The sequence below is a fragment of the Rhagoletis pomonella genome, unplaced genomic scaffold (genome assembly GCF_013731165.1).
Source record: "Rhagoletis pomonella isolate Grant_MI unplaced genomic scaffold, Rhpom_1.0 Rhpom_scaffold_00003, whole genome shotgun sequence".
Classification (NCBI taxonomy): domain Eukaryota; kingdom Metazoa; phylum Arthropoda; class Insecta; order Diptera; family Tephritidae; genus Rhagoletis; species Rhagoletis pomonella.
Window position 1 is genome coordinate 72,159,125 of NW_023458557.1, and position 12,220 is coordinate 72,171,344.

Sequence of the window (12,220 nt, forward strand, 5' to 3'; positions counted from 1 at the left end):
TTACTTTTTGTCTTTATAGATTGGAATTCTTTGGATGAAGTTGAGGTTTGAGGGCAAACGGGTGGGTAGTTGAAAGATTTCTCGTTTAAATGGGAGGAAGACGGTGAATTATTAGTTGTAGTATTATGATCTTGTTGGTGAGTTATCGAGTTGTTGGTAGTATTTGAATTTGTAGATGAATAGTTTTTAGTAGTATTACTGGACGTGATGCCAGCGAAGGAAAATGGATGCGAGGGTGTAGGAAATTGGGCAGAGTAAAACTCTTTTGCTTGATTCAACGTACACTTACGTTGCGTTTTTATTTTTAAGATCTCTTTCTGCTGCAGAAATTTGGGACATTTGTTGAAATTAGATGGGTGCTCTTCACTACAATTGGCGCAGCTAATGCGAGTGCATTCTATGTTTGAATGAGGGGGTAAGCTACAGATTTGGCATAATGGAGCGTTCCTGCAATGTTTGGTTGTGTGGCCTAAAAGCTGGCACGATTTGCATCGCATGGTATTTGGGAAGTACTCCCTTATCTTAACCTTATACCGTGAGATGTTAATAGTTGCTGGCAATTTGAACACATCAAAAGTAAGTAGGATTACACCGCTTGGCGTTATTTTGTTGTCTATCATTCTAGTGAACTTGAAAACGTTCACAACACCTCCTACAGCTAGTTCTTTGACGATTTCTTTATCAGGGAGCGACTTTAAGAAGGGAGCGAATATGGTCCCTTTAACAAAATTGAGGTTTTCATGATATTTACAGTTTATTTCACATATTCCGGGAAATTGTTTGGAGGAGATGAACTTTTCTGCGGCACGCTTGTCTTTGACAAGGAGAAGTAGGTTACCATCTCTAAGCTCAGATATTTTGTCTATATCCTTGCTTATAACATTTAAGGATTTTTGAACTGCAAAACAGGAATAGTGTGATGGGGGTTTTTGGTCGTTAGCGGCAGCTACGACAACATATTTAGGGTTAGAAGTTGATTTGCTTAAATCGGGAAGCTCTGGAAAATCATCCGCGAGATTTGCTGGAGGTCTTTTCTTTCGTTTAGGGCTGGATGATAAGGCAGCGAACCTGTTGTTCCCTGCATTGTAGCCCCTGATGGGCATGGTAAGGTAAGGTTACTTTGTACTTTCGATTAGACACGTGGTTCACTTGCAAAAGCAAATATGAAAACAAGTCGATTGGAATAATGATAAACCCAACATAATTTGTAGGAGGGGCGTAATGCAGGAATAACGTATAGTAAAAATTTAAAAATTAATAATTTGTGGCGAACGGACAAACGTAAAAAATTTACGAACCGTAAAGAACAATCGACGAGCTATCGGTTGCAATAGCTCTGATCCAGTACTCCATGAACTTACAGGATTTTACACGAACTTGCAGGAAGTTGCAGGAAAAATGTTCCCGTACTCCAAAATTATCGAAAATCCTGTAAAAGAGAGCGACTTTTGGAGAGTTGTGTAGAGAATGAAGTTGCAAGATTTTACCCGAACTTTTTCTTCTGGTAAAATCATGAAAAGTGTCAAGCAATCACTGGTTGACGTTTTTACAGGAAAAATGAGTTTTTTGTTCCTGTACTTTTTGTTGTTACTCACTTTTTACTCTCACTTCAGAGAGTAATTTTGCTGTTTGACAGTTTTACAGGATTTTTCACGAAAAGTTTTGGATCAGAACTAATATAAAAATTTTAATATTTATACTAATCAGTGCTAACGTTGGTTGGGTACATTGTGTACCCAAAAACCAAGAAGCATTTTTTTGCCGCTAGACGTCGCGCTCACGACGCACGTCAGATGTCACTATTTCATTAGTAGGGCTGAGACAGGGATAAAAGTGAAATTTTAGTGCGGAAAATTGTTTTGATGTACGAAAAAACAGTCGTCAAATTCTTTTCATCCATTGTATATTATTTTCAAATAATTGCATTTTTCACCTAATCTATTATAGAAGAGTGAACATTTTTGTGCACTCCATTGCATTGCAATTGAGGCTGCTGCAGCAAACTGCGGCAGCATCTCAGCGGGATTGATTAGTTAACTTGCTAAAGGAGGCTGTTTGGAGCAGAAGCGATATCATTGTGATGAAATGGTGTCAATATAATAAAAAAGAAACATTAGGTTCCAGACATAAAGCCTATTACTAATTGGTATATATACAAGACAGCTTTAATAAATTGAAGCGATTTCGGGAACGGCCTTGCCCCGCCCTATATACACAAGATGGGTGGTGACGCAGCGATTCGTCGCAGCGCTACACTTGCATCTACGCATAATGAGATGGGCACCATGGCACACTTGATGGAAGGACAACAGCGCGAATCTGAGCCATATCGCACAAATAGACAGGGTAGTGGACTGATGGCATCAAGATTTGCTTGCCTACGTTGTTGCGGAAATATACTTTCGTACCTTGTTCGTTTACGCAACACACCTGAAGAGCTGGAACAAAGATATAAATCACGGGAGATCGATAAATTTTTAGAAAAAGAAAAGCACACATTTCGCCGACAGGTAAATATCTTGATTAAATAAATTACATATGTAAATACATATGCACACCAATACGTATGCAGGTTAATTGGCGATAATTGAAAACGCAAATAGAAATTATGTATTTATGTTAAACACTTTTGGAAATATAGGTAAAACTTTTGCTTTTGGGCGCTGGCGAATCGGGAAAATCTACTTTCCTCAAACAGATGCGTATAATACACGGAATTAACTTTGAACCCGAACTTATTCGAGAATACCAATATGTGATATATCAAAATGTACTACGAGGTAAGCTTTAAAGCATTTTTTTCCAATAATGTGTGTAGAATAACTAAACGGGAATCTATGTTTGAAGGAATGCAAGTCATGATTGATGCTCGTCAAAAACTGGAAATCCCGTGGGAAAACAACGAACGAGAAAACGATGCGAATTACGCCAAATTAATAGAATGTAGTAAAGTAGAAATCGACAATTTCATACAGTGGGCTCCATATATTCGTAGACTATGGCAAGATCGTGGCATAAGGCGAGCCTATGAAAGGCGAAGAGAATTTCAAATTGTAAGATAGTGAGTGCCTTAAAACAGTCAGTTTACATTAATAAGTTTATTTCAGAGTGATTCTGTCAGTTACTTTCTAAATGATATTGACCGCCTTGCTACATATGATTATGTGCCGACACATAAGGATATTTTGCACTGTCGGAAAGCAACCAAAGGAGTTTATGAATTTTGCGTTAAAATACAGGTAAGTGAAATTTTCAGCATAATGCTCTTTGGCGCCGTAACCGCCCAAACGATATTTATATTATGAACTATTTAAAGATGTTCACAAAAAATGACCGCAACGACTCAAGTTGTCCTTTCAACTCATATTTCTGTTTTTCCAAAAGAACCCCTTAAATATTTTTTTTTTACATGTGCACATCGTCGATGTTTTTGCAAAACCGCCCATCGCCCAATTGCAAAACCGCCTATCTTACGGCACTAAAATTTTACAGGAGAGCGAAAAACCGGTTTATTCTTTGAAGGCATTGCTCTGATAGGAGGTATTTTCCCTAGCTATTACTTTACAAATCTGTAGTTTTAATAACGATTTAACGATTTTTATGCATAAATCTCGATGCCTTGTGTTCAGGGTTACCAAATCTCATGTTTGCCACAACGGCGATTTAGGCGGTTTTGCAACTGGTCGATAGCCGGTTTTGCAAAAACATCGACGGTATGTATATTGAGTGAGATCGCTTTTAGATACAACAAAGGTCAAATCGTCATAATACAAATACATATGGACTAAAGAGAACTGTACTAGTATTCCACAAGCTGTTTTGGGGCTTAGAGTTATTAAGACTTTTCTCTAGCATATCAGACTTGCGTGATCTTTTAAGAAATCAACTGGAACTTATCAGAAATTAAATTACTTTACCTTTTTCTAAAAAAAAAAGAAAACATTTGTTTTTACATACATACAGTGCAAATATTTTTATTCTGATTTCTTATCGCTATTCTTTTTAAAAAATAAAGTTCTTACTACAACAAAAAACGTACAAATGAAATGTGCAAAACTCAGGAGAATACAGTAAATTAGCGTACCAACTTGCAACCTTCTAATCAGATTTTTTAAAAAATTCTAAGTACGCAGTTTTATTGCTCATTAAATTTTAGTGTTACAAAGTGCAAGTTTAAGGGCCGGTTGTTCAATGTCTGATTAACACTAATCGGAGGTAGAAGCTCTGGTTAAGTACAACGACTGCTTTATCGATCACATGTTATATGCATGATGTCGAAAACGTCGATAATGATGTTTAACCGGCAAGTAGTGATAACCTGCTAATGTTTTTGCCGCATAGTTAACTACTGTATATTAGTACAGTAATTTATTGAATTTTACTCAGTTTTGCACAAGTTTAAGAGATTTCATTTCTATGCTTTTGTTGTCGTATGAACTATATTTTTATAAAAAATTTGCGAAAAGGAATTAGAATAAAAAACTTTGAGTACATTGCGAAAAATTCTCTGTGCCAATACTTTTGTCCGGCACTGTAAGTATATCGTTACCTTAATTGATGGTACAATAATTACAGGTATTGTCTTCCCAGAGTGCGCACATTCCGATCTGCCCTATTTAAAAAATATCATTGTTGCCCACACAAAAACTTTTACTGGTAGCGAGAAGGGATATTTCCATATCACATACCATATATGTACACGTATTTTTTCAAACAAACCATCTTGCAGAGAACTTATTTAATTTGCAAAAGCCGGAAAAAAACATTTGCTTGTAAATAAATTCAAAATTTGTATGGCTCACTTCATTGATTAATTTTGACAAATTATAAAAATTAAATTTAGTGAAAACAAAAAGCAAAGCCATATAAAAGTAAAAGAATCAACATTGAACTGCGTCAAAATGAAACTAAGGGAGCACGAATTTCGATGTGAAGCAAACCTCTCTGTGAAGACAATACTTGTAATTAGGCCCCAACAAAAAAAAAAAATAATAATAAAAAAAGTATCAAATACAGGTAGGGCTTTTTTAAAAAGTGGCATGTAACTCTATTGTTTCTGGTACTAAATGCAGTATCACACGACTGATACATTTGTACAGATTTGTACATTTCTTTTATTGGGTTTTTGGTGCAAAATAAACAAATTGGGACGATTTTTTTTTTTGTGCATAGTCACACGATTAGTACAGTACAGCGAACTCCTATTGAAAAATTTGAACAAATTCTTTTTCGTGATTGAGATAAAGAAAAATATTTGTGCTATCACACGATTGGGATACGATTTGCACGGAATTTCGGGCAAATACCCAACCGTGTGACACTCGTCTTAACAAAAAAAAACACAGTTTCGAAATGTGTTGGCTATTGCTGTGAATCAAGGTAATAATATGTATTAGTTTCTGATTGGATGGGGTACGATTTGCACCGAATTTTGGGCAAATACTCTATCGTGTGTGTGACACTGTCTTAACAAAAAAACGCAATTTCGAAAAAAGTTTTGGTTAGGGCTGTGAATTAAGGTAACAATATGTATTAGTTTCTGGATTGAATTGTAAGCTTTTGTATTTCAGTCATAATTTTAAAAGTATTTGACGGGCTATGTATAATTTTATGTTTAAGTATGCTTCTGAAGTGACAATCCTTTGACTTTCTTCCATGCAAATTCTTTTATGCATATAAATACACAAATATACATAAATAACCACAAATAATTTTAATTTTAGAACATTCCATTTGTGTTTGTTGATGTTGGCGGCCAGCGTACTCAACGACAAAAGTGGACGAAATGTTTTGACTCATCTGTAACATCGATCATATTCTTGGTATCCAGTTCAGAGTTTGATCAAGTTCTTGCTGAAGATAGGTAAAATCAAATACAATTAAAAATAAGAATATTTGCTTAAAATGTCTCCATATATATATTTACAGAAAAACCAACCGTTTGGAAGAATCGAAAAACATATTCGACACGATCGTTAATAATAATACGTTTAAGGGAATATCTATAATATTATTTCTAAACAAAACTGATTTGCTTGAGCAAAAAGTACGCAATCCAGAGACTGATATCCGCTGGTTTTATCCCCAATTCAGCGGGAACCCACATTCGCTGCTTGATGTGCAGAATTTCACTTTGCAAATGTTTATGAGTGTGCACAAAAGTCCTCAAAGCCGGATCTATCACCACTTCACCACTGCCATAGACACCCGAAATATAAAAGTTGTATTCAATTCAGTCAAAGATACAATACTACAGAGGAATTTAAATGCCTTGATGTTACAATGAAAATGGGCAGCTAGCTATAGTATTTCTATCACATTATCTGTGAAATTATACAAAATATTAGTAATACGGGAATTTACATAAATAAAAATTAATACGCCAACAACATATGAAAACCAATATCCAGATACAAAACAGTTATACATAAACATACATGTATGCATGAATATAGTCTATATATACAAGTATATGTAATTGTTACTTTGGTTGATAACATACAAATGTATAAATCCCCACTAAATGCATTATAGGTACATTTTCCATCCAAAATGTGCTGCTTGCAAGGCCTAATACGAATATATCAGTGTAAAGTTTTTAATGTATATAATTTGTTTTGAATAAATATATTAATACGTTTATACTTACCGTATATACATACTTAAGTATCGAATATATTCATACACATAAATATAATGTATTTATATTTTAATTATATTTTTGCATAATGTATAAAGTATAAACATTCTTACAAATTTTTAAAATTAAAGTGGACGATATTAAAAAAATATCAGAATATCAGTATAAAAAATCAGCAATAACTGCGTATTATATCGCATTTTATACAAGCATACATATACAAACAAAAGAATGTTCTATAAAAGGTTGACGTAACAGAATTTACAAGTTTCTACTAACATTTACAAATCAAAAAAATATATACATATATATATATATTTTTATATACATACATACATATATTCTTACACAACAGAAAGATATTATCCACTCCTCTTTAACAAATTACCTATTCAACTAAGGTTTATTGTGATCCATGTATTTTATCGCTTTATGAATCGATCAAATAAATTGTCCCTTTGATATTTAAAACAAAAAATAAAATAAAAAATAAGGTATTGAAATATATATCTTGTTACTATGCGTTTTTATCGACGCTGTATAATTCTATTTCCAGAGCGTTTCACTCGGTTTTTGTTTCATCTACTAGTTTTTCTTGGGGGCTATCAAAGAATTCGCTGGGGAGACAAAGTAGCCCCAGAAGAACGACTGGTAAATGTCTACCCAATTCACGTTTGCTGTGTGACACCTTAACGCAGCCTTCTACGCCCGATGCCACCTCTCTATTCTGCCGTTCGGAAGCGGGTGATAGCTGGTGGTGTCAGCTCGCTGAAAACACTGCTTTCAAATTGTTTGCTCTGATCTGTAGTGATGAGCTTAAGTACTACGAATCTACTTCGATCCACATCTAGAACCTATCAACACACGTTAAACAGTACGTATAACCTCGTAATCAGGAAACGGCCCAAAAATGTCAACTGCGGACCCGTGCTCGTATGTCTGAACTCACCGCCTCTCATACGAAATTATTCTTTACCAGCTTGGCCTCGAATCGTAACATCCGTTCACGGATCGAAAACCATACGAAAGAAAATTACCTGATACGTCAGTCGTGTAAGCTGAATGGGATAAAGAGTACGTTCACGTTTGTCATAATCCGAAAAATGTGTTTTTACGTGACGAGTAATACGATATCGTATGTGACGATTTGGCCCTTGGTCGTGGCTCCTGTTATACGATGCGCGAGGCCATAGATAGATAGATAGATAGATCATAAAATGAGGTTTGCACCGCGACCTAGTGGTCTATTGTGTCCTCCATTCTTCACAATACCTCCTCTAAACCTAAATCCCTGAGAAAATTCACCAGTACCTTAGGGGATAGGGAGTGAATGCGCCTAACCTGGGGTCACATTAAGCCTAAACTTCTCTCACGTCTTCTGCAGACTGCATCCCATTCGGTGAGGATGTGTAGAGGTGTCTCCCTGGTAGAGTAGCAAAACTGACAAAGGTCACTCGACCATATCCCCAGCTTGTATAGATGCTTTTTGGGAGGTCAATTAAACTTTGGAATCTCCTTCAGTTGTAACCTTCCAATAAACTCTTTGCCTGACGCATTCCTGACGAACTTTGCCACTTTAGATCCCTCATAGTGATCCTCTCTATCCTAAGCTCCTCTTTTAGAGTGTTGGGACCCACTCTTAGGAAGGGCTCAGGGCCAACTGGAGTAATGGCTGCCGCCTCGTTACCCTCTACTCCCGTGTGACCAGGCACCCACGCTAATTTGATGTTATTGTGTCTACCCAGGGAGTTAAGCAGCTCAATACACTCTGGGACCAGCGACGATTTGACCTCATAGGATATGAGAGGCCTGAGTGCTGCCTAGCTATCATTTAGGATTATGATTCCCTCGTTTCTATACCCTCTATACCTTCTGGGTAGATGGCGTAAACTTCTGCTTGAAAGATGCTCGGATATTTCCTCATAGGAACAGAAATCCTGGCCCTGGGTCCGACAATTCCAGCATCTATTCCTTCTGGGGTCTTCGAGCAATTCGTGTACCAGTGCAGAGTGCAACCCTAGTGCTTCGAAAGCGGAGACACTCCTAGAGGAAATGACTTTACCTTTTCCAAATCCCTCGCTCGGAATGTTAAGCAGAGTTTTTTAGCTGCCTGCTCTATGGTCTACTGTCGTCGGATATGTGCGAATCGCTCCTGTTATGCATACACATGCCAGTCGTTGTAGCTTGATGAGCGATTGTCTCACCGTGGCTAGAGTAGTTCTTGAAACCAAAGCTACCGCCCCATAGGTAATCATTGGCTGTACTATCATGATGAAATGCCATCCCGCCAGACACTTCCACGTCATTAAAGCTTTCATGGCCATGGATGTAATCGCGGGCACATGTTTCTTCCATAGAAGTTTGGTGTCTAGGATTAGTCTCAGATACTTCACTTCGCTGGCGACGGTGATCACGACCCCTCCAAGGTTATGTCCCTCATGCTCGGAAGGGCTCTTTTCCTAGTAAAAGGAATGATGGCGGTTTTGGCAGGATTCATGATAAGCCCTAACTTTTTGCACTATCCCTTCGTAAATCTTAAGCCTCTTTGAATGATGTAACAGAGGGTGCTCTCAAACTTCCCCCTGGCAATAATCACTATATCTTCCGCATAGCCTTGGCAGCGGATACCATTGTCGGAGAGAAGTTGAAGGAGTTCATCCACCGCTAAGCTGCACAGAAGGGGTGATAAGAGCCCTCCATGCGAGCAGCCCTTTGTTGTCTGAAGTGGTACCATGCTGTCCCCTACCTCGGTTTCAGCAATCCTTGTACGCAGGAGTGCATCCACCTGATTGCAGATCGCTGGCTGCACGTTTCTCCTCTCTAGTGCTCTGCGCACTCCAGAGTGTGACGTGTTGTCAAACGCTCCCTCTACATCAAGAAAGGCGCAGAGCACAGATTCACCGCATTCAAGGGCACCCCGAATCTAGGTTGTCAGTTGATACTGGACTGTGTCCGTCTTCTCAATTGCTTTTAACGCAAAGGAGGTTAGGCTTATTGGTCTAAAGAACTTCGCTAGCAAGTAGTCCCTTTAACCCACTTTCGGCATAAAGATTACTCGCGTCCTCCGCACAACTGTGGGGCATACGCTTCCGCAAGACTGCTTCTCATTATGTCCACAAGATGCGGTATTACACTCTCACTGCCCTGCTGCAGCATCACCGACCGGATGCCATCTACCCCTGGAGCGTTGTAGCGCTCAAACGCGCCCAGAGCCCATCAGAGCAAGCTGACTGAATATTAGGATGGTCCAAAAATGCATGTGAAAATGTAAAGTCGGAATTTTAATGCTCTCACCCTCTAGGATCGTTCTATACCGAAAAAATATACCCATATTTTTTATTTTGAAATCAAAAACTATTTAGAGGTCGCCCAGAGCGCCCAAAGTTTTAAACGTATTTTATATGGGGGAAAAAAATTATTAAGAATCAATATTTTTGTATAGGAAAACTCTGTTTATCTGCAGGAGATTCCCAACAATAATACTCAGTTGTGTATTTAACAGGGACGGTAATCATTATGAGTAAAATAATTTAAATCAGCATTTGATCATTATTTTATGATTTTAATTTTTTTCGCTTAGAAATAATAATTATTATTGAGTTTTATTTATTTTAATGCGCACGGTGTCGCGTTATACCCTTGATTAGGAGGCGTGAGACCATGCGTGGCGTGGAAAACCTCTTGGCGAAGAGTCTTGTGTACGTATGATCTTATCTTCCTTTAATCATCGCAGAAGATCTCGATTCCTGTGCCCATGATAAAAACATTACAAGGTAAATTCATTCTCTCAATTCGTCGGCCATGATTTTTTTTCTGCCAACATTTTAAAATCATATAAAATTGAAAATAAAAAAATTAAACTGTTCACAATTGTTGTTGTTTGAGATTGAAAATGAGAATGTGTGTGTGAGTTTGAGTTTTGATTTTAAAATTATATTGTTGGCAAACGTCAGCCTGCCTCTCAATGGTTTTACCTTGTTATGTTTTTATCATGCCTGTGCCTATCTGTTCTTACTTGACCAAATGTAAGGAAGTTTCATTATTATTGAGTAATTTTCTCAATACCATGCTCGCTTCTTACTCGTCGTATAGTAAACGGCCTCAAATCTAATGGTGAGGGAGCTGTTAATGTTTCGATCCTCGATAGCACGACCGCTATGAGGAAGTCAGCTCCGCTGATGTGTCTGATGTCAGTAGATGACTGACTGATGAGATTCCAGTGTGTCATGGGGATAGTTTTTTCAAGTCGGCTCAACAGTTTGAATCAACGGCTTGTGATCCATGATGATAAATTGAGTCCCATTTTTAGAGATAGGGGTTACCGACGTTTGTTTCCAGTCGTCCACAAATATGCCTGAGGCCAGAGAGTGATTGATGATAGAAGTAAGAGGCTCAGCTAAACATAGACAGTTTTTCAACAGAAAGGCCGAGACACCATATACATCGCTTTGTGAAGATGGCTCAAGATCACCAATTCCTTTGAAAACGTCCTCAGTGTATATGGTTAACGAACCAAAATTCAGCGAAGAGTTACTAGGGGAGCTAGAGCCCGTTATATTCGAGTCCAGGTCATTGACTAAGTTGGCGCAAAACACTCAGCGAAAAAGGTTTGCCTAGTCGGAGGCTGAATTTGCGGAACGACCATTGTAGAAAACATTTGTTGGAATTGATGAGCAAGATTTTCGAGCATCAATGAAACGCCAGAAAGATTTAAGATTCGAGATAATATTAGCTTCAAAGTTTAAAATATAACTCCGGCATAGACATTTTTTTAAACAATTTTATTCTTTTAGAAAGTACCGCAACTTGAGAAGATGCGCGAAGTCGTTGGATGATTTATACAATTCGCTAAATTTGTTTTTTTAAATTTTTTAGATGCTTTAAACGCTCCGTATACTACGGTAGTTTGTACATCTTCTTCTTAAGAATAGGGATATACTGTAGGCATAGCTCAAAGAAGTACTGGTTAGGTTGGGTTAGTTTAAGGAGGGCACCCAAGGCGGGGGACACACTTAGACAATGGGGAGATTATCATTTTTAATACCACGGAAAAACTGAACGGATACCCTTAATTTAGTCGGCGAGACGCCGCTTGCCGATTACCAAATTTCGAATGCGGCTTATCTCGATCCCTGAGAGCTCTGTGTTAGTTAGAAAGTGCGAGCCAAAACGCTTCCATCTTAGCCTCCCGAAGGTTGGATAGTCTAAAGAAAGTGTGGAGATGATTCCACTTCACCTTCCCCTTGACAGCCGATACCAAAAGGATCAGTTGAAATTCCTAGTCTTACCGCATGAATACCAATCGCGCAATGGCCTGTTAGAACCTCCATCACTAGCCCTTGAGGTAACGTATTTTTCGGCAACTTTAAGCATTTTAAAGTGCCCTATAAAAACATTTTCTGCAGCAGAGAAACTCTTTCTTCCTTTATTATGTCACAAAAGGAACACTCCTTTCTTTTGTCTATTTCATTAGGTATTCAGTAGAGTACGAAATTTCATTATCGCGAAAACGAAGTATGCGTGTTATTCTAGCGCTCGCCGAGCTAACACTGGACCATCCAAGAGTGTACCGCAGGGGGC

At 37.9% G+C, this 12,220-nt stretch overlaps 1 protein-coding gene across 2 annotated transcripts; it reads left to right on the forward strand.

The window, feature by feature from the left end:
• Nucleotides 1–1,765: 1,765 nt before the first annotated feature.
• Nucleotides 1,766–6,389, forward strand: LOC118735485 (guanine nucleotide-binding protein subunit alpha homolog). Of its 2 annotated transcripts, XM_036465275.1 has the most exons (7): nt 1,766–1,864; nt 1,948–2,510; nt 2,642–2,780; nt 2,848–3,053; nt 3,108–3,239; nt 5,724–5,863; nt 5,929–6,389. In XM_036465275.1, exons 2-7 carry the CDS (start codon nt 2,220–2,222, stop codon nt 6,284–6,286), a joined length of 1,266 nt encoding a protein of 421 aa, XP_036321168.1. In that variant the 5' UTR covers nt 1,766–1,864; nt 1,948–2,219; the 3' UTR covers nt 6,287–6,389. The 2 variants fall into 2 exon arrangements, with proteins under 2 accessions (XP_036321168.1, XP_036321167.1); XM_036465274.1 differs by having other exon boundaries at nt 1,798–2,510.
• The last annotated feature ends 5,831 nt before the right edge of the window (nt 6,390–12,220 follow it).

What these genes read in the sequence shown, in the direction of transcription:
- LOC118735485 (XM_036465275.1), top strand. Translation starts at nt 2,220, where the DNA reads ATGGGTGGTGACGCAGCGATTCGTCGCAGCGCTACACTTGCATCTACG. An exon ending in ATATCAAAATGTACTACGAG is followed by an intron (nt 2,781 to 2,847) that starts GTAAGCTTTAAA and finishes CTATGTTTGAAG; the next exon opens with GAATGCAAGTCATGATTGAT. An exon ending in GGCGAAGAGAATTTCAAATT is followed by an intron (nt 3,054 to 3,107) that starts GTAAGATAGTGA and finishes AGTTTATTTCAG; the next exon opens with AGTGATTCTGTCAGTTACTT.